Source organism: Colobus angolensis, unplaced genomic scaffold (assembly GCF_000951035.1).
Source record: "Colobus angolensis palliatus isolate OR3802 unplaced genomic scaffold, Cang.pa_1.0 Scaffold103, whole genome shotgun sequence".
Taxonomy (NCBI): Eukaryota; Metazoa; Chordata; class Mammalia; order Primates; family Cercopithecidae; genus Colobus; species Colobus angolensis.
The window spans coordinates 215996-239046 of NW_012111253.1; the positions used below are offsets into that span (position 1 = coordinate 215996).

At 36.6% G+C, this 23051-nt stretch overlaps 1 protein-coding gene and 1 pseudogene across 2 annotated transcripts in view; one reads left to right on the plus strand and one right to left on the minus strand.

Moving 5' to 3' along the window:
* Nucleotides 1-1319: 1319 nt before the first annotated feature.
* The window catches only part of LOC105511518 (proteasome-associated protein ECM29 homolog), a 57909-nt gene continuing 36177 nt past the window's right edge, over nt 1320-23051 (minus strand). The window contains exons 6-16 of the mRNA XM_011941673.1: nt 20934-21102; nt 17554-17693; nt 14820-14901; nt 12448-12567; nt 10079-10164; nt 9752-9830; nt 7540-7589; nt 6464-6530; nt 6251-6373; nt 4319-4436; nt 1320-1389 (exon numbers count right to left, since the gene is read on the minus strand). Of these exons, the coding sequence (XP_011797063.1) occupies nt 4329-4436; nt 6251-6373; nt 6464-6530; nt 7540-7589; nt 9752-9830; nt 10079-10164; nt 12448-12567; nt 14820-14901; nt 17554-17693; nt 20934-21102 (1024 nt within the window). The 3' untranslated portion in view covers nt 1320-1389; nt 4319-4328. The remainder of the gene's footprint in view (nt 1390-4318; nt 4437-6250; nt 6374-6463; nt 6531-7539; nt 7590-9751; nt 9831-10078; nt 10165-12447; nt 12568-14819; nt 14902-17553; nt 17694-20933; nt 21103-23051) is intronic.
* LOC105511515 lies at nt 1823-2742 on the plus strand (annotated as a pseudogene). The gene has a single exon (XR_001001726.1). The product of XR_001001726.1 is annotated as a 60S ribosomal protein L7a pseudogene (transcript).

The following is a 23051-nucleotide window of genomic DNA, read 5'->3' on the forward strand; positions in this document are numbered from 1 at the left end:
ACAAATATGATGCACAAATTGCAGGGATAATGTTCTTAACTTTGAATTTGTATTTGTACCAAAGAGTCCATCATACACCACCTATGTGAAAGGAAGAGTTGAGAACATCAATTAACAAAAATAAGAATGTAATATCTTTGAATAGTAATCAGAATTCAAAAGCAGACCTTTCACACTACATCGCATTCTTCAACGTTAATGCAGATAAACATTATTAGCTGACCGACTTAGAAAGTCAATCAGAAGCTCCTATAAATAGTCTGTGGAGTAACAAACACAGTGGTTGATCTCACAAGTCTGCAAAGCTTATGGGTCTACCACAGTGAGGAAACAAAAAGTACACACTGCAGTGGGTCACCGCTCAGTTATTCCCTATGTTTCTTAACTACATGATTCAGGACAAATTCTAACAAAAGCTTCAGGGAAAGCATACACATGGAAATATTCTACAAGTGTCCCATTGGGGTAAAGGTGCTTCAAGTATTAGGAAACCACATCTAGAAGGCAAAAACATCATGTAGATAAGTGCTGTGCAGCATGCAGCAAGTTCAATATTAACCATCAACATCAAAAATATCTAAATCCCTCAAGTTCCTTTTTATGACAAAGCTTACTTACACTAAAAAAAAAAAAAAAAAAAAAAAAAGGAGATGTATTTTTAAGCATGTCATATTAAGAGAAAAAGTATTTAACACAGCCTAAATGTTGCCAAGCATGAAAGGAATTATAAGTAATTCAAGTTTAGGCAAAACAGATCAATTACAGGTGAGAATTATAGTTTTTTTTTTCCTCACTTTGTATCTCCTTATTGTAAGTATTAATGCTAGAAACTTTATGAGTCAGCTGGGCATGGTGGCTCACGCCTGTAAACCCAGCACTTTGGGAGGCCAAGGTGGGTGGATCACCTGAGGTCAGGAGTTCGAGACCAGCCTGGCCAGGTCTCGAGACCAGACAGTTAGGTGAAACACTGTCTCTACTAAAAATACAAAAAATTAACCAGGTTTGGTGGCGGGCATCTAAAATCCCAGCTATTCGGGAGCAGGGGCAGGAAAATCACTTGAACCCAGGAGGTGGAGGTTGCAGTGAGCCGAGATCGTGCCATTGCACTCCAGCCTGGGCAACATGAGCGAAGCTCCACCTCAAAAAAAAAAAAGAAATTTTATGAGTCAACATTTAGTGATTACATTTTTCACTTTAAAGATGAATGTTTTTATTTTCATCATCCATTATGATTTAAACCAATTACCTTAAGTTGCATGCCATACCTTTTCTTGGATGTAATATACCATTTCCGGGAAGGAAGGCATCTGCTCAGAAGTACTTTCTTTTCTGTTTCTACCTGGAAGACACCTTAACACGCGTTGTGCTTCTCCATGAACTTCTTCACGTCTTTCGGAAAAAGACAAATAAGAATAAAAAATAAATGTCACCAATTGGAAATGATCATTTGAAGAGTAAGAACAGCAATTTTATTTGCTAGCTAGAGTTCTCAGAAAATGTCTTAAATACATTCTTGGCTATCTAAGCAGAGTCAACAAAACACATTACAAGAAATCACTTCTTTTTAGAAATTGCATGAGGCCTGGGGAGTCATACGGCTTACATCTTTCAATTTGACTCAGAGAAAAACAAGATAGGATACTGTAAGTAATTATGTAAATTTCTATGTGTACGCTTTACCTCGTACAGTTAAGTCGTAAACTATAACACATATTTTAAAAATCAGTGACTATCCAGTGGTCTACACACTCCACACTCCACCCAAACTCTTACAATTCTGTACAACTAATAACTGATAAGTGACATTAAAGTGCAAAAATATAAACCCCCTCCTCCCGCCGCCCAAGATGCCGAAAGGAAAGAAGGCCAAGGGAAAGAAGGTGGCTCCGGCCCCTGCTGTCGTGAAAAAGCAGGAAGCCAAGAAAGTGGTAAATCCCCTGTTTGAGAAAAGACCTAAGAATTTTGGCATTGGACAGGACATCCAGCCCAAAACAGACCTCACCCGCTTTGTGAAATGGCCTCGCTATATCAGGTTGCAGCGGCAGAGAGCCATCCTCTCTAAGTGGCTGAAAGTGCCTCCTGCTACTAACCAGTTCACCCAGGCCCTGGACCGCCAAACAGCTATTCAGCTGCTTAAGCTGGCCCACAAGTACAGACCAGAGACAAAGCAAGAGAAGAAGCAGAGGCTGTTGGCCCGGGCCGAGAAGAAAGCTGCTGGCAAAGGGGACGTCCCCACTAAGAGACCACCTGTCCTTCGAGCAGGAGTTAACACCGTCACCACCTTGGTGGAGAACAAGAAAGCTCAGCTGGTGGTGACTGCACACGACGTGGATCCCATTGAGCTGACTGTCTTCTTGTCTGCCCTGTGTCGTAAAATGGGGGTCCCTTACTGCATTATCAAGGGGAAGGCCAGACTGGGCCGTCTAGTCCACAGGAAGACCTGTACCACTGTCGCCTTCACACAGGTGAACTCGGAAGACAAAGGCGCTTTGGCTAAGCTGGTGGAAGCTATCAGGACCAATTACAACGACAGATACGATGAGATCCGCAAGCTGGTGGAAGCTATCAGGACCAATTACAACGACAGATACAATGAGATCCGCCGTCACTGGGGCGGCAATGTCCTGAGTACCAAGTCTGTGGCTCGTATCGCCAAGCTCGAAAAGGCAAAGGCTAAAAAACTTGCCACTAAGCTGGGTTAAATGTACACTGTTGAGTTTTCTGTACATAAAAATAATTAAAATACAAATTTTCCTTCAAAAAGAAAAAATATATAAACCCCAACCAATTTCAGACCACCTAGAGATTGATCTCAGCAACAGTCTTATCCAGATACCATGTAAAGGCCTTTTAATTCCTCAATTGCCTCTGTTCGTGTCTCATTTTCCAAACAACAGATAAAGGGTCGAAAAGAAAGAATAAATAATTCCTTAAGTTGTCAGAGGATTTTCAATTGACCTGAATGGTTTTAACCCAAGAAGGAAAACTGTTGAATTAGTTATGCTTTGATTCTGGTTTCTTAAATAAAAATAATTTTCAGCACTTACGGAAATAAGATACAGCAGTTAAGAGCTCTATGTGGAAGTTCAACTCCCCAGACTTAAATCCTTACTCTAACATGAACTGCCATCTTGGCTGCCAGGCCCCAGTACATCTGGCCTGTGGTTGGGAAACTAATGTAAAAAAATTAAGAAGCAACAGAGCACCAGAATCAACATTAACAATCCAAAGCTACTTTAACCAAATTGAAATGTGCTCTATGAGAAGCAGCAGCCAAGATCAGAAGTCAAAAATCAGGGCCTGGTAATAACTTGTGATATCCAATTAAAATACCAACCAAATAAATAGCAGCAAAATATATACAACTTATAGGAAAGAAAACAAATGCCGTGAGGGGCACACAGTTAGCCAACTAGAATACTGACACAGTTATCAAGGAACTACCCATTTTTTAAAAATGAAGCATAATAGTTTATGGGCAAGGGTGTTCATATCATCATAGAACGCATGATTTTATTTAAACTATTCCTCAGTATAAATGAGGCTTTTCACCTCCCCAAATAAGGCTATCACTGATAACAAAAAAAAAACATATACAAGAATCTCACTTAAAGGATGCAAAAATTCTAAACGTTAAATGTAGTACTGGTTTAATATTATGAAATAGATTAGAGTGCTGCATGGATTTTAAGATAGCAATGACCATAAGATATGTAACAGATTTGAAAAGAATTGTTTTAATATGTGCATATATATTTCATTGTATACACATGACTTTTAAAGGCATGTCCCAATTTCAAAACCATTTAAACATTCTTTTAAAATGCATTATACACGCTAGAAGATACAGTAGTATAATTAATACAAAATGCAACTTATACCTCATTTAAAAACATAAGTATATTAGATATAAAATGATACTCCAATATTTAATAAAATATTAATACATATGTCAAACCATCAACATCAGCCTTTTTTCTCCTTACACAGGGCTTGATTTTAGAGATATAATTATATGACACATGCAATCATATAATCTGCTTTATTTACACTTGACCATTTCATAAGCATTTTCTGCATTAGCTATATATCATATATTGCACATATATCTACATAATATATATTATATAGAAACATACATGTAATATTTATATTATTATATAAATATATAGGTATATGAGTACAGGTCTATATCACATCAAGAGCCATACCTTAATAAATAGCTTCGCTTCTAAATTTCATAGACCAACATTGTAAACAATACAACTTTTAGTAATTTTCAAATAAATACAAAATAAACCAAAATTCAAATTAACACCTTTTGAAACTTACGGATCTCCTGCAGCCAGTAGCAGCAAATATCTGGAAGGGATATGATCTGAGGGAAACACCGTGCTGGCAAATTTCACAGCCACTTGTCGAACTTGAACCTCAGGCTATTTGATGTGTAAACATGCACAGACCACCCCGATCCAAAAAAGAAAAAGGAAAAAAAAATCAATTACCAGTCATTAGTCCCAATCGAGTCTTCCCAATTGTAAACAATTCAAAATTCTAATGTGACATTTTAATAAATGTGTATCTAAATAAATTAAATAAATCATTTGTTCAAGATCTTTAATCATGTTGTTTAAGTCTTTTGGACACTGGCATTACTTAAAGAGTACTCTTATAATTTTAGAGGATCCTCCAGGTAAAGCAGGAAGACCTCCAAAGACCATAAGTAGAGAATCTCTGCACATCCTCAGCTCAAACCTTGGGGCCAGGGTCACTGTGATAGTTTCTGGCCACCACCTCTGCCACCCCAACACTCAAACTGTCAGTCACATGAGTGAAACTCAGGTATTTTGCAGAAATCACAAACAGAGCCTACTTGGAATCCCCACCAATTTGAAGCAAAATACTTTCAATGTTCTCAGATTAGCTCTAAAGTTAAAACTGACTCCAAAGCAGTTTCAACTACAGAAATATATTCAATTAACCGAGATTAATAATCTGTGACTACAAAGTTCAACCAGAAAAGTTTTAGAATCTAATGATCCTGAAGCTTTATTCTTATGTAACTTCCCCAGGTCACTTCTCTAGCCACAAACATAAGTGAAATAAGACAGACATTAAAAATAGATATATTGTCCCACTCATTCTGGCATTCTTGCTATTTAGCATTCCTTGAAGTACATTAAAGAGTGAGGATATTAAAGACTAGCCTAAATTACATAACTAACCTAGAGTTTGGTTGCTTTAAATGTTGTCTGCGAAAAGAAAAGAAATTAGCTTTGTCTTGGTAATAGTGTTACACGATTTGATCTGCGTGCGTAGAACCAGTATCTTTAAGTGTTTATACAAGCATCACTTTTCCTTGTAAAGTTACCTAGAGCAAGTTTATTCTATTCTAATGAGCTTCCAAATATGCCTACACACCTTTGTCCATAATGTATGACCATGAACCACATGCACTGCACACTAAGAGCACTTAACAATAGGACTCCATCATAGTAAGCTTTCTGGGTGTATGTAATAGCACATTTAACCCTGTCATATTTTAATATGAAGCAGATACCTTTCTGAATATTTAAAATTCCCTTGAATTATCCAATCATGTCAGTCTAATTCCATTAGGACACAATTTATATTAATCTTACTGACACTTTTTAGTATCATTCTGTCTTCCAATCTCCCTCTCTTTCTACTCCTAAAAATGTGGGACAAAGAACTGACTAAAGCAAATATATAATATTTTACATATTACACATATGTGTGTGTGTGTATATCTATAGATATTCAAAATCCTCCTACAAATTCCCATGAAAACCAAATAAAGAGGACCAGAGGAAGAAGAGCATGTATGATAGTACTGGCTCACTTCCTAAAGACTCACTTAGACATACGGAATTTGTCTTTCACCCCTTCTGCTTTTCTCTGAAAATGTTACCTATTGAACTCTACCCCAGCAGACAGTAGTGCTCAGCTACCAGTTACAAAGACAAAACAATTCTAACTCGGAGGACATGGCATTAAGAAGAGTTTTCCCACATGGAAAGCTCTAAACATAAGCATCGCTATGAATACTACCACTCCTTCTCCTAAGTCAAATTTTCATCATGAAGAATTAAAAATAGATCCTAAATCACAGCCCAAGTGAAAGCAAATATTCCTCTTAATTATCAAAACAGTTAAGTAGCAATTCAAATTTTGTTATTAAAAATGTAAACCATGTACTACCCAGGCTTTGTAGTTCACACGGACCTACCTTTATTAAGTATGAAGCCACCAGTGCCTCCATGAGAGTTCGCTGTGCCCCTTCCAAAGTACTATATGCTCCAACCATCATAGATAAAGCTTCTTGAATAGCAAGTCGAGTCTCAGGCTCTTCCTATAAAGATAATAAAAATGTTTCCCTCCCTCTTGGGTTCCCAGGGGAACATCCAAACAGAAAGCATAAACTTAGCAGCTGTTTCCCTACCTTACACAGGGCTTCAAAAAGCTGCTGCACAAGCGCTATATCCTTAGTGAATAAATGCGGCATTCGACTGCAAAAGAATGTAAAAATATTGTTACTATCATAAATTTCCAAGAGATGAAAAAGGGAAAAAATGAAACTAAACACAAATTTTCCTGAACTCTCTGAAGACAATGTCAGCATCATTATATTACCTCCTCCAAGAGCCAAAAATTTTTCTAAGTAATTATTTAATTCTTTAATCTAAATAACCCTTGATTAATACACACATCTTCCAAATATCACCTCTATAATATTCCATGCATTCAGTTAACATTTCTGATTTTAACAGGAAAGAAATTAGATAAGACCAAATTGTGATCTAAACTAATGACTGTCACGGAAAGGGGCTTTGTTACTTCATGCAAACAGACAAGGGACAAGGTTGGCTGACAACCCGGCACGATATCCACTGATCTGGGGTGGCTTTCTTCCAAACCCCAAAGCTCCTTTTGCTGTAGAGAAGAGCAAGACCTGGTCTACACAGGCCAACACAAAACCTGCACTGGGGGTGGAAGCAGCACATGGTGCCGCTGAGGATGCTTCATGTCTATCTCCCTGCTTTGAAATACAGTGAAGGAAGATGAAGCCAGGAGGAACTGGAATGAGGAAATCACATTGAGAAGAAAAAAAAAATCTGTCAGGGCCACTCAGAATCATAAACACCATTTTCAGAAAAGAGAATCACTAGAAAAACCTTGATCACTGGGTTTATAAAAATTAGTGCCAAGTAGCAACAAAAACACTTAAGGTCAATCGAAAGTCTCTAGGGTACAAAAAAAGTAACCCATTATGACACAATTCAGTTCAAACTCTCATTTCAAGACCACCATTTAATACAGTAACATATCTTCAAATGTAAATTAAAATATCTCACATCTTTTTCCTTCTACACAGAAGACATTTCTAAACAACCTATGGCCATTAAATACATTGCCTTTCAGAATCACAACAAATTTATTCTCCACCATTATTAAATGCCACATAATTTTTCTGAGTTTACCAACACCATATCTCTCACTAAAAAAGAGTTTACTCACCTGGAGAGTTTTCCAACAGCTGAATATGCCATTGACAGTAGTTTAGGGTCCTTGAAATTAAAAAAAGAAAAGAAAAGAAAGAACAAAAAACAGACAAAACAAAAAATACAGTAAACAGTAAAACCTTTTCGCTGCAATTACATGCATTATTTTACTCCTTATTAAACCTAGGTCTCACTCTGTCTAACTACATGGTGTTAGCACCTGAACAACAACAAAAATGTTCAAACCCAGAATCCATCACACTACTAAAAGGAAAAGCAAGACAAAACCTTGCAACCCAAATCATTCCAAAAAGAAAATGCAGCGGTCATAGATATGAAAGGTTTCTCTTAGCTGGTGCTGAGTTCAAGATATTTCAACACTATGTAACCTCCAAACACCAAAGTTCATCTTCAACACACTAAAAAACATTAACTCATTAGAAAATACATCACTGGTCCAACAGACTAGGATCCTCCATCTCTCACCAAAATTGCAGTAAACTCTAGTGTGATTTTCTAAAAATCTACACTGTAATGAACAGCTTCCTATCATATTTTCTACCATAAAAAATTAAGAGGGTTATAGTCACCAGGTGAATTAGTGAGGTTCTCTCCTCAAGATACAGTTTTACACGGTTTTACACGGTTTTTCGAAAACTAATAATCTGATTACTCAGAACACAATAAACTTCTACCAGTTAAAGTTTATGTGTTTATCCTAGGATTTGCCCTTCCACATCTAAATGGCTATTCTTATGGATTCATCTGTTGGGAAGACATGCAGATGTCACCTGTAGATAAGGGGACTCACACCCTGTGGTTTGTCTGGCCTCTCTAACTTATATTTAAATACACAGTTTCTCCCCAAAAGCTCCAGCACATTTTTATTTCTACCAATGACTCTAAAGCATCTCACTGTCTATGCCATAAAATAATCTGAGAAGTCCCCTAGATCTTAACCATGCAAGCATTACTTAATAGGAGAAAGAAGCTATGAGAACCAAGCCTACTTACCCCCAAAGCACAGCTGCACAGTAAATAAAGTGCCTTTCACTAATAATACCTAGTAACGTGCCTTGACTATGGTGAACAATTTAGGTAGATTATTTTAATCTTCACTGTAGTCTAATGAAGTGGTATTATTATTTTCATTTTTCTGATAAGAACGTGCAAAGAATTTAAGTAACTCACCAAAGAACAAAACTAGGATTCAAACTCAGTTCTAATTTCAGATGGTAAGATCTTGATCTCACTATACTATTTGCAAACATGCATTCATGTTTATCTTATGCTGGGGAAAATAACACTAATGAATTCCTGAAATATTACCTTTATAAGCAAATTCCTTTTAAATACTGGAGATATTATAGTAAGAGAAATACAGCAGGGAAAAATGGGATTCAAAAATCCACAATCCAAGGAATCCTCATCCCATTTAGCTTAAGGAATCAAAAATTTACTGAATGCATGTTTTGACAGAATTTTTAATCATCAAAATCTCAGCCTGATTATTTACCACAGAAAAATATAAAAGAAAAAAAGTATCTTAGCCCCTGAGAATTAACAGTTTCCCAACACAAGCCAAATCCAAATAGCCCCATATGGAAATCAACATAAATTTCAATTCCTTTAATTCCATTTTTGCACAATAGCTAGAAGTAGCACAAAAGGCGCTGGCTGAAAAAATGCTATTTAAACATACAGCAGACCGGCGCAGTGGCTCATGCCTGTAATCCCAGCACATTGGGAGGCTGAGGCGGGCAGATCACCTGAGGTCAAGAATTCAAGACCAGCCTGGCCAACATGGGAAAACCCTGTCTCTACTAAAAATACAAAAAATTAGCTGGGTGTGGTGGTGGCAGGTGCCTGTAATCCCAACTACTCAGGAGGCTGAGGCAGGAGAATCACTTGAACCAGGAGCTGGAGGTTGCAGTGAGCAAAGATCTCGCCATTGCACTCCAGCCTGGGCAACAAGAGTGAAACTCCATCTCAAAACAAACAAACAAAAAAAAAGATACAGCAAGACCTCATATCCGTTTTTAATAGTTATTTTCCTCCAAAAAAGCAAAAAAGGGCAGTAATTTCTGAAATTTGTAGTACTTCAAGTAAAAATGTTAAGAAACAATGAAACTTTAACAAACTTCAACTACATTGACAGACCAGAAAGATTACAGAAAATATTTTAAGATATAAAATGTTGATAAAAATTTAAAAGACAAGTCACTTACCTCTTTGTATTCATTGATTAACTTGGTGAGGCCATTCAAAAGCATTGGACCTAATGGCTTAATCTTGATTTCTGGACAGCTTTAAACAAAACACACATACACAAAGCAAGATAAGAATCACATAACTACGTACCTTTACTGATGATTACATAAAATAAAGACAGACATAACCGAAATAAGTTAATCTATTAAATTACAAAAATATTTAAAGATGAGCAAACATGATTTCTTTCTAGGTAAGATGAATAAAAAGATATACTTGAAGCATACTTGAAGCATTCAATCATTCCAGCAGCTTAAAAACTTTATAAAGTAGTCAAAACTTACGTTACACAAATATGATGCACAAATTGCAGGGATAATGTTCTTAACTTTGAATTTGTATTTGTACCAAAGAGTCCATCATACACCACCTATGTGAAAGGAAGAGTTGAGAACATCAATTAACAAAAATAAGAATGTAATATCTTTGAATAGTAATCAGAATTCAAAAGCAGACCTTTCACACTACATCGCATTCTTCAACGTTAATGCAGATAAACATTATTAGCTGACCGACTTAGAAAGTCAATCAGAAGCTCCTATAAATAGTCTGTGGAGTAACAAACACAGTGGTTGATCTCACAAGTCTGCAAAGCTTATGGGTCTACCACAGTGAGGAAACAAAAAGTACACACTGCAGTGGGTCACCGCTCAGTTATTCCCTATGTTTCTTAACTACATGATTCAGGACAAATTCTAACAAAAGCTTCAGGGAAAGCATACACATGGAAATATTCTACAAGTGTCCCATTGGGGTAAAGGTGCTTCAAGTATTAGGAAACCACATCTAGAAGGCAAAAACATCATGTAGATAAGTGCTGTGCAGCATGCAGCAAGTTCAATATTAACCATCAACATCAAAAATATCTAAATCCCTCAAGTTCCTTTTTATGACAAAGCTTACTTACACTAAAAAAAAAAAAAAAAAAAAAAAAAACCACTCTACACTCTTGTTCCTAAAACTGCCAGCAGTATTCTGATCTTATTTAACAATAACATGTGAGTTACAGACTAGTATTATCTGCTTTTTAACTGCCACTGTGTTAGGTACTAAGAGATATAAAAAAGAACAAGCACTCAATCTTGTTGAAGAGTTAAGAGATACATACATTAAAATGATACAGAGCCAGGCATGGTGGCTCACACCTATAGTCCCAGCTACTAGGGAGGCTGGGACGGGCGGATCACTTGAGCCCAAGCATTCAAGGCCAGTCTGGGCAACATAGCAAGATCCTGTCTCACTTCAAAAAAAAAAAAAAAATCCCAGCACTTTGGGAGGCCAAGGCAGGAAGATCACTTGAGCCCAGGAGTTCTAGACCAGCCTGGGCAACATAGTGAAACTCCATCTCTACAAAAAAAAATTCAAAAATTAGCCAGGTGTGGTGGCACATGCCTGTAGTCCCAGCTACTTGGGAGGCCCTGAGAGGGGAGAATCACTTGACCCTGGGAGGCAGAGGCTGCATTAAGCTGAGATCGTGCCACTGCACTCCAGTCTGGGTGGCGCAGCTAGACTCCAAAAAAAAACCACAAAAAATCTCCACAGCAAGTCTCCAAGAAAAAAACACAAAAAGATATAGGACAAAATATAATCAAGTGCTACATTAATTGAAACAGACTTTTTTTTTTTTTTTTTTTTAGCTACTCAGGAGGCTGAGGTGTAAGGATCACTTGAGCCTGAGAGGCAGAGGCTGAGTGAGCCAAGATTGTGTGCTTCAGCCTGAGCAACACAGTGAGACCCTGTCTCAAAAAAAAAAAAACAAGCAAAGAAACAAGCAAAGAAAAAGAAAACAGACTGGATGTGAGCCAAGACTAGAGGCAGGAAAATAAGTTAAAAGAATACTGCAGTAACCAAAACAGGAAGTAATAGTTTGAATTAATATCACCATTATAGGTGTAGAGAAGTGAAGACATTAAGAAGATGAAATCAAGAGGATTTGGCCACTGCCTTCAAGTGAGCTTTCAGTTAACGATGACTCAGCTTTTTCACTTAAGTGACTAAGTTGCTAATGATACCATTTTTGGAGAAAAGCCACACATTAAAAAAAAAAATCTCGTTTGAAAGGGATTATTACCATACATTTAAGATAAATGGAAGCCATATATAGTATAGGCTAAGTGTTCCTTACTGGAAATGCTTAGGATCAGAAGTGTTTTGAGATTTCAGATTTTTTCAGATTTTGGAATATATGTACATACATAATGAGATATCCTGGGGATGAGACCCAAATTTAAAGATGAAAGTCACTGACATTTTCTATACACCTCATGCACATAGTCTGAAGGTAATTTATACAATATTGTAAATAATTTTGTTCATGAAGTAAAGTTTTGACTGTTTTAATGCAATCCATCACACGAGACCAGGTATGGAATTTTGCACTCGGAGCATCATGTCAGTACTCAAAAAGTTTTGGACTTTGGAGCATTTAGGATTTCAGATTTTCTAATTAGAGATGCTCAACCTATATATATTTTCTGATAATTTTTTAAAAATCATACTGCAGCAAATTTAAGATAGAAAAAAAAAAGAATCTCATTAATCTTGTTATATACATCAACCTACCCACTGAATATCCATTAACACAGTTCTTTCTCTAATTAAACAGACATAAAAGTTGCAGACAGGCCAATATTCTCTGGAAAAAATAAATTACCTGAATGTTGGCTGGGAACGTTTCAGCAGCTTGTCTAGAGCGGAGGAGATGGGGGACAATCTTTAACTTGACTCTCGTACTGACAGGGTCCCTTTTCAACTCTGGCTTCAGAACTGCACCCTGTTGAAAATATGCTTGATTTTAACTTAGAAATTCAAAATTATTTTGAACTGAAAATGTCATGAGAATTCATCTAAATCAGTGGTCTCTCAAACTTTGTTTCAAGATCCCTTTACACTCTTAAAAATTACTGAACTCTCCAAAGAGCTTCTGTTTATATCTGTGTAACCTATCAATATTTATTATATTGGAAATTAAAACTGAGAAATTAACATATTTGTTAACTCAGAATTATTAATAAACTCATTATTTCAAAACTAACATTTGTTATAAAAAATAACTACTTTCCAAAGCAAAAAAAATTGTACTGATGGAGAAGCACTATTTTACATTGTCTACAAATCACTTCAATGTTCACCTTACTACAAGAGAAATGAATTTTTATATATTCTTCTGTATTCAATCTGCTATAATACACTGTTTTGGTTGAAGTAAGTAACAAAAACCTAGCTTGCACAGATATGTGTGGTTGGAAAAGTGAAGATGATTTTAGCCTTCTTAGGTAATTGTGGATATTCTTTTTTGATACTACACCAAAACTTGACAAATAATAATTTCTTAACAGTTAATTGCTTATTTTTAAAAAATGAAAAGAAAAAAGATTAGTTGCAATTTGGAGTTGAAACCATATCAATGAACTTTTATATACTCTTATACTATATCCCACTGATTATCTTACTCTGAATGGCTCCCTTGCCCTTATATGCTTTTGTAACATCATTCCTCATTTGCAAAATACTGGCTCACTGAGTTAAGCAAATGTTTCTTCATACAACATTTCTTTACAAAGCCTGTGCTCATATCACCTGTGTTCCAATCACATCAGAAAAATCCACTAAGTACTGATAAACTATCAAATAACCGTGGTGAACACAAGTTTCTCAAAATTCTAATTTTTGCTTGAAAGCTAACTTTTATTATTGCCAATAAATCATGTTGTTTTTCTTGAAGTAACAACCTCGTTTTTTTCCTTTTAGAGAAAATATGTGCCAAACACCCATCTCAGTGGCTATAATTTGCCTGTCTACTCGTCAAGTAAAGTCATTTTTACTGCTTCATCAAGAATGTTCTTAAGTAAAGCTGAGTTTTATTCTCTCTCTTTTTTTTAAATGAGTACATAACACTGAAGAAAAGAATGACTGTTAGTCATCTGGTGACATAGTTTTGCTGTGTGGTAGGAATCAAGCAAGTACACTCACCATTGCTTTTGTACCATGAGTGCAAATACACAGTACAAAAAGAAAAGGCCTTCACAGATCACCTAAAAGGTTTTTTGAGACCCTTAAAAGGTCCATGGAACACACTCCGAGAACCACTAATCTAATCCAACCCCTTCATTTTCTACACGAAGAACATGAGGCCAGGAAAGGTTATGTGATCAGCCAAACCTTTCCTCCCCAACACATTCATGGGTACAGCCATTTGGGGCTAGAATTCAGAGGTCCTGATTCCCATTCATTCAGCTACTCAAGAAACTGAGGCAGGAACACAGCTTAAGCCCAGAAGTTCAAGTCCAGCCTAGGCAACATAGCAAGACCCCATTTCAAACAAAAAAGGGCAAGAATGCAAGCATTCAAACAAATAATCCTTGTATGTCTGGGTTTGGAGTTGGAATACTTTTAAACACAGTGAACTAAAAAGAACTCATCTTATTAAGGCAAAGGTCTTACTTTGAGGCTTTAGGAGAACTCACCTTTTGTTCTAGATTCTAGACCAGAAGTCTACGAACTACAGCCCACAGTCCAAATCTGGCCCACCATTTATTTTGATAAAGTCTATGAGTTAAGCATCAATTTTACATGTTTTAATGGTTAAAAAATATCAAAGGAATAATATTTTGTAATACATGAAAACTACATGAAATTCAAACATCAGTATCCACAAAATTTTACCGGCACACAACCATGCTCATTCGGTTATGTATTGCCTATGGTTGTTTTCATGTTACAAGAGTTGAGCAGCTGCAACCTAAGAGACCATAAGGCCTGCAAAGCCTACAAATTTTACAGAAAAAATCTGTCAATCCCTACTCTAGACAGTTTGTCATTGTTATTTAGGAATCTGAATTTACAACACCAGATCCAGTAAACTAAGTTACCAAGTTTTAATTCATCTAAACTAGCATGACTTAATACTATCGTTTTGTTATAGTACAGATTCAGCTTAAATGAAACAAGAAAATGTATAAATACATAGTTCATGTCAACAAACTACTTTTTACGCTGATGTAAGAATAAATCAAAACAGCCTACCTCTTTTGTCTTCAGTGGTATATCTCCAAGGTACACCTTGTACATCTTATTAACGATGGCAGGATTATTCCAGTCAATTAAGCTATGGAAGGTTTCAACACAGGTTGTTAAAATTATTTTTTCCTCCTCCTTCAGTAATTTCAAAAAAATTATAGCCCCATCATTTCTTAACAAAAGAAAACGTTAGAAATACACAAATGAAATGGGCAATTGACATTGTAGAAGAGAAGGAAAAGAAAGGTACTAATTTCTGTTAAAGTTTGTTTTTAAACCAAAACAAATACAAATCACTTATCCCACCCTGACTCAACAGATTATTGTATCCAACGGCACAATTTGGTATAAGAAAAATGGACACTGTTCCTACACAGATGGGTTCACAAGGCCAATGGCATGGAGCCACTCCAACAGAACAGAGCTTTACTACACTTGTTCAAAGAGGCCTGGGGCAGGGTAGGATTTGTCTGTTTAACCATTTGGCAATTCAAAAGTGATAAGGAAACTGACAAAAAAATTTGTACCCATGAAATTAAAGCCACATTTAGGAAGCTTGTAAGCCACTTTATTTCTCTAATGTTATGTCACTGTGATTCCCAGCATCTCCCTCCTTATCTACCAGTACACACTTGCAGTTTTAATTCTGCAGAGTAGTTATGCTGCTATTAGTCACTAAGACTTAATTCTGTTTGGGCCCCACAATAAGGTGAATTCAGATATAAGATAATCAGTGAAGGCCGGGCACGGTGGCTCACACCTGTAATCCCAGCACTTTGGGAGGCCGAGGCAGGTGGATCACCTGAGGTCAGGAGTTCAAGACCAGCCTGGACAACATGGTAAAACCCCGTTTCTACTAAAAATACAAAAATTAGCCAGGCATGGTGGTGCAGTCTATTTTTTATATATATAAAATATAGAAATAAAAATAGCAGTTTCAATAGAAACATAAATAGGTTTATCCACTGCTACTGTAATCCCAGCTACTCCAGAGGCTGAGGCAGGAGAATCACTTGAATCTGAGAGGTGCAGACTACAGTGAGCTGAGACTGCGCCACAGCACTCCATCCTGCATGACAGAGCAAGACTCCATCTCAAAAAAAAAAAAATGATTGGTGATTCACTCTTACCTTCTGCAGCAGATCCCACCCAATCATTTCACAAACCTAGCAATAATGCAATCCTTCCTTCCATTTGACTGGTTTACCATACTATACTCTCTCTGCCCGTTGACATTGGTTCTGCTTTCAAGCTATCCTGTGTTTGTGCAAACATATGAAGCTGCTTTGACTGTTTTTCAGATTTATCTTTTCTTTCATAGTTTATCAATATGCTTCTTAGAATAGCCACAATCCCGCTATCCTCAGAGGCATTCTACAATTCTGTTTTGGGTATGATTCACCTACATCTTTCCTAAGCTGATTGCTACTAACTAATCCTCAAGCTCCGCCATTGCTTTTCTTTCATAACGCTTGTGGTTTAGAGATTTCAGACAAAACAAACACTTTAGTAAAAGAAACTAAAAACTTAGTAGTAATTAATTTCATTCATATTTTGGCAAATATAGAATATTCCATAAAGATACATACAGTAATTTACTTAACTATATCCCCATTATGGAAAACTGAATTTGTTTTCATATTTTAACAATGATAGAAAATGATATAATGAACAAATCTATAAAATTTTTCTAAATCTCTTCCTGCTTTCAAATAATTTCCTTAGGACAAATTCCCAAAAGACTGAGATAAAAGGATAGAAATATCTTCATGATTCATTACTTATTGCAAACTGCTTTCCAAACCTTCATTTCAATTTATAATGCCAATCAACAGGGTATAAAATTAGCAGTTTTGGCCGGGAGTGGTGGCTCACCCTGTAATCCCAGCACTCTGAGAGGCCGAGCCACATGGATCACCTGAGCTCAGGAGTTCAAGAACAGCCTGGGCAACATGGTGATACCCCATTTCTACTAAAAATACAAAAATTAGGTAAGTGTGGTGGCCAACGCCTGTAGTCCCAGCTACCTGGGAGGCTGAGGCACGAGAATCACTTGAACCTGGGAGGCGAAGGTTGCAGTGAGCTGAGATTGTGCCACTGCACTCCTGCCTGGAAACAGAGAAAGACTGTCTCAAAAAATAAATATATAAATAAAAATAAAAATAGCAGTTTCAATAGAAACGTAAATGGGTTTATCCAGTGCTACTGGTATCCCATTCATTTATTTTTCATTGACTTTATTTCTTATACAGAATATTTTCTGTAAGTCTATTTGCTATCTGTATCTCCTCATGTGTGAATTAGAATCTATTCAGCAACTCTTTTCATGAATGTAATTTTCACTGTATTAACCATAATACATACAAAGTCTTTATTAAAAGTAATCTCAAATGGTTTGAGACAGAGAAAAAAATAAAAATTAGTAACTTCTTGAACTGACACTTTTCTTAACATCAATTCTTTAAGTTCATCTACCTAGCCAGAAGTCTCATTGATTGTGATGACATTCCTAACCTAGTCCAGCTACAAACAGCATCTCCACACAGATTTTCTTCTCTGTCTTACACAGAATTCAACTCTTTAGCAAACTTTATTACAAACTGGGTATATCTAATCATCTCCTCTAAGTTGAATGCCTCATTACATAAAATCCTAAAAATATATATATATACACATGTGGCAAGTAAGCTTTGAGAAATCTAGACCTTTCAACCTTGAAAGTTTATAGAGAAGTAGTTACCTCTGTTTGCTTTTCAACTCTAGGTCTGCTGCCGTTGCCACACTGTGGCGTGTGTCACTAGAAGCAATTACCAAATGGAGAACAGCCTCGAGTTCAGGCACCTGTTCAGCTTCTATGAATTTCACGATTCCCAATTTGCACTGTAGACAAATGAAGGCAAGGAGAAAGAACGGTCAGGGGAGCAAAGGACACCCACTCAAAGTACTGCTTAACCTATCAGTGTGGTCACAAACCAAAGATGAGCAGTAACAACAGTAGCAGCTCTTACTTGGGCTTACAATGTGCCAGGGACTATACTAAAGCACATATATTCATAATTTCACTTAATCCTCACAATCTAATAAATCAATCATTATACCCATTTTTTAGCTAAAAATACTGAGGCAAGGCTTTGATTAAGACACTGGTAAACAATGAAAGCAGGATTCAAACCCAAGTCTGTCTGACTCCAAAATTATTATGACATACAGCCACCCTAGTGAGGTTCCATAGCCTCTCTAGAGTGATAAAGTCTTGAAGTCCAAATTTGGGGCCTCCAGATAAGACGGTGGTACACCAGGAATAAAGTGCTCCATGGATTTTTCTGACAGTTCAAAAAGAACTAAACAACTCACATTCCATGGAGTTTCACTCTATTGCTAACATATAAAGGACATGATTTCAAATGTTAGCTACTCAATACAAGTGAAATTCTAATCAAACAGTTTTCAATTTAATTGACTGGCTGAAATGAAACAGACTAAAGAGAGATTCTGCTGAGAACTTCATGCAATGTAAAGATGCTATGAATTTCACTACAAATGACTGTATTCAGGATAATACACCTGAAAAAATAAAATTTCATTTTCATCTTAAAAAAAAGTCACATAACAGTTTTCACATATATTAGGATTAATAAAGCTTTACAATTATTAAATGAGAAAAAAATGCAATTTAAAAAAGTATAACAGATCAAAAAAGGACCTGCCTTCCCTCTCCCGCTCAACACAACTTACTTTTAACAACAGTTACAACAGAAAAGATTCAAACATTTGTACAGCCATAAAAAAGAAACTTATGGAAGTACACAAAGATATAAACTAAACAAAAAATATGTAAAGAAAACTGAAAATGATACAGATGTCCATCAATAGGAGACTGGTTAAAAAATATCACATATAATTGTATACAAACATTCAAAAGAATTACTTTTTTAAAAATCCAAAATACTGTTCAATATAAAAAGCAAACTACAAACAATGTATTACATGACAAGTAGAAATGTATTGTTTAAAACTGTGAAAACATACACACATGCACAGAACAAACTGTAGACAGATGACAAACTAGTGTGACAGGATTTCAGGTAACTTTTTTTTTTTTGAGACAGAGTCTTGCTCTGTCGTCCAGGCTGGAGTGCAGTGGCGCAATCTTGGCTCACTGCAACGTCTGCCTCTAGGTTCAAGCAATTCTCGTGCCTCAACCTCCCCAGTAGCTGGGACTACAGGCACACACCACCACACCTGGCTAACTTTTGTTTTTGCTTTGTTTTCTTAGTAGAGATGGGGTTTTGCCATGTTGGCCAGGCTGGCCTCGAACTCCTGACCTCGAGCGATCTGCCCAACATGGCCTCCCAAAGTGCTGGGTTTACAGGCATGAGCCACCGCACCTGGCCTTTTTTATTTACTTATTTATTTATTTATTTTTACTCAGAGACTTGCTCTCCCGCCCAGCCTGGAGTGCAGTGGCACAATCTCAGCTCACAGCAACCCCCACCTCCTGGGTTCAAGTGATTTTCATGCCTCAGCTTCCCACGTAGCTAGGGTTACAGGTGGGTACCACCACGCCCAGCTAATTTTTGTATTTTTAATAGAGACAGGGTCTCACTCTGTTGCTCAGGCTGGTCTCGACTCCTGGCCTCAAGTGATTCACTCGCCTCAGCCTCCCGAAGGGCTGGGATTACAGGCGTGAGCCAATACATCCAGCCCCTTAATTTTTAATTTCTCTACTATTCTTAATTACTTGAATATTTGCATTAGGTTTATAATTAACAAAAACATGTTTTACTTGGAAGAAAAAGTATAAAACAGAGATATTTTAAAATTAGAGGAAACAGCTTTCACCCCTGAAACTAAACTGTTCGTTTCAGCCCTAATTATGAAACTGACAAAATACATACAGATGCGTATTGGCAAATAATGACCAATTTAAGATTATAATTGAACAATAACAATTTTTCTCCAGCATTTGTAGCTTTAACCCTCAGATAATCCCAGATTCAAAGCCTGGTACTAAAAGTGAGACCCTGGTAAATCTCAAAACCTCCATGCCTTTCAGAAAATGGAACTAACAATTTCTATACTTCACTGGGTTGCTATGACAGTTGAATGAGATATCGTATTCAAAGTACCCAGTACAATGCCTGTCACATAGATTGCACTCAATAAAGAGCAGCTTCTGTTAATTCTTTACCTTTCTTACTTACATAATAGTTTAAGGAGGAAAAAAAAATCCATAAAGCATGAAGAAGGAGATCAAATCAATTCTACCCCTTACTGAATAAAACATTCTATAAATTTGTGAATGGCAAGAATGCCCCACTTGCCTCTTTTTCCCTCTCCTGGGAACACTGTAATCTTAATCAATGGTCACTTATATTCCCCCCCAAAAAAGGATCAAATCATTTAGACTGCCATGGAGAAATAAAGGAAGGATCAGAAGACTAACCCATGTTGCTTGAATTCCAAAATAATTACATACTGATCTCATCTGTTCTTCCCTGAAGTGCCTGATGACACAGACACAGTGAGGCACCTTCTCTGTAGAGCACCAGTCATTTTTAAAAGCTGCTCAGAGAACATCTGTGTCCTGTTTAAATCCAGAATAAAATTCTTAATGCCAATTTTTAAATTCCCAAGAAGTAATATAACAGGGAGTCATGCTTTTCCCTACATTGTCACTTGTGAAGTGCTGGGGCTCCTCACTTTACATAAAATATACAGCCCTTAAAAGTTGAATAGTGTAAGAAAAATTATATTTTAACTGCACCATAAAAGCTGGATGATAATTTACCCTATAATTTAAGAATTAAAATGACAAAAGTTAAAAAAATTTTTTTAAATGACAAAAGCTAAACATATTCAATTTATAAGTGAGTTGTGTTTTATACTTGAAATACGTAAGCAATATCAGAAAAACTAAACAGCATGTCCCACTCCTCCCTGCCCCTAGGGCTTAATAAATAACTAGCGTGAAGAGAACACATTACATCAACTGCTCCTTTCAAACATATTTCATTGGAGAGCCTGAATATACTAGAACTATGTTTTATATGGTTCATGAACTTCATAGAAGCAAATGTCCACAATCAAGTACTATTATGAGTAAACAGTGTGTGATACCTGTTCCAATTGTTCAGGTGTCCATGGGTTATCACCAATAACTCGTTTAGCTGCATAAAAGCTCATTCCCGGAGGAGGCTGTGGAATTCCAGAACCTCCTCCACTGTTTGAAGAAGAACCCTGTGCTGAAGATGAATTTTGGCGACTCTGGGATTCATTTAACACATAACTGGAAAGGAAATAACACTTTAACCCTCTATAAAAACACAAGCATTTACATCTATATATGTACACAAAACATTCAATCATATACTGTCCTCCTACTGTATTTTACTAGAAGAATGAACACTTGAAATTAAAATTTCATCATAAAAATATTTTAAGGTATCTAGAAAAGGTATATCTTCAGCCAACTAACCAGAAGAGCATGTCATTTAACTTGGTTACAAATGAACTACAACTGTTACCAACCATGAATACAAATATTTTGATCACTCTCCATCTATAATTGATTGCTCCATGATTGCTCCAATAGCTACTCCAGAATCACCACATTCTGAGTTTTGAGCTGCCAAATATGGAGAAAAGTTTGTTGACAAAGGGGACTGGGAGGAGCTATTGTACTATACCCAAAGCAGAGTATTTTTACAGTCATTCTCATTTCTATGAAGCTGTAATTCACCTTCAATCCTCCCTGAACTGAGTTCTTTATCCCTACATTAGAAAACCTACTGAAACCTCCAAATGGCGTACCACATAAGACATAAAGTCCCCAAAATGAAAAAACTCAAATGGGCCCAAAGAAGAAAAGTTACACAAGAACTGACTTTTCCCATTACATGTTCAAAGCCCTTTGCACCACCTGGTTAATTTATCATCCCTATTTAATTTAAGCTTCTATGGTAGAGAAATAAGATCTCTAAGAAATTCATTTTGATCCAATTAAACTGATATTACTCATCTACAAAATGAAGTTTTTGATATAAATATTAATTCAAATCTCTTAAAACTAAAGATCTATGCTATTAAATTCCATTATTATATTGGATATTATAACAAAATATCCACTATAATAAAAGTTCAAGAAAACACTTAGAACCTGATAGGACAGTAAATTATTCCAGATTACTTACATGTCATATTCATTCAATTCCTAAATTTATCTATTTTTTTAAAATCTCCTAAGGAATCGCTTTAATGTTATTATATAAATGACCCAAGTTCTCATTAATAAGAAAAATGTGAGGAATCACTGGCTTGGTTACATCATGTTCCTAAGGCAAATCTGAATTTCAAGGTTTAGCTACCAAAGCCATCATCACCTGTCATTCTGGCTGCCTCCTGATTTAACAAATATAAAAAGAAGTTTTTTTATTTCTAAGTTATAGCAAGACAGGTGGCATTAAGTAAATCAATCAATAAGTTAATATACCTTAATACTGCATAAAACATCCTAAGGCTGGGTGTGGTGGCTCAGGCCTATAATCCCCTGGCCCAATATAGGTCCAGGCCTATAATTCGGGAGGCCAAGGTGGGAGGATTGCTTGAGCCCAGGGGTTTGAGACCAGCCTGGGCAACACGGTGACCCCCCATCTCTACAAAAAATACAAAAAAATTAGCTGGGCATGGTGGCGTGCGCCTGTAGTCCCAGCTACCCAGAAGGCTGAGGTGAGAGGATTGCTTGAACCCAGGAGGTCAAGGCTGCATTGAGTTACCACTACACACCAGCCTGGGTGACAGAGTGAGACCCTGTCTCAAACAAACACACAAACAAACAAACATCATCCTAAACACAAGACAGAGGAATATAAGGAGATGTAAGATCGAGTCTCCGCCACCTGGAGTAAGCTGAGACAGTAACAACCTAACACATGCAATAGCATCTGCCATTTTATCAGATGCAAAGAAACTGCTGAGAAATAAGAAATGATATAACAGGTGGCGAGAGTGAACATGGAGTGACTGAAGGCCCAGAAAATTGGGCTTCCAAACAAGAGGGGTAGGAGGAGACAAATTTGTTCATCACACCGCATGAACTCTCGTTTCTGGATTGAGAAACAAATGATATGGAGCTCCACATGCCTAGCTTATCATATCATGTACACGTAATTTTGTGATCAGGAAAGAAACAATATGACACCAGCATTTTGGAAAAATTTATCTGGCAGAGGGACAAAG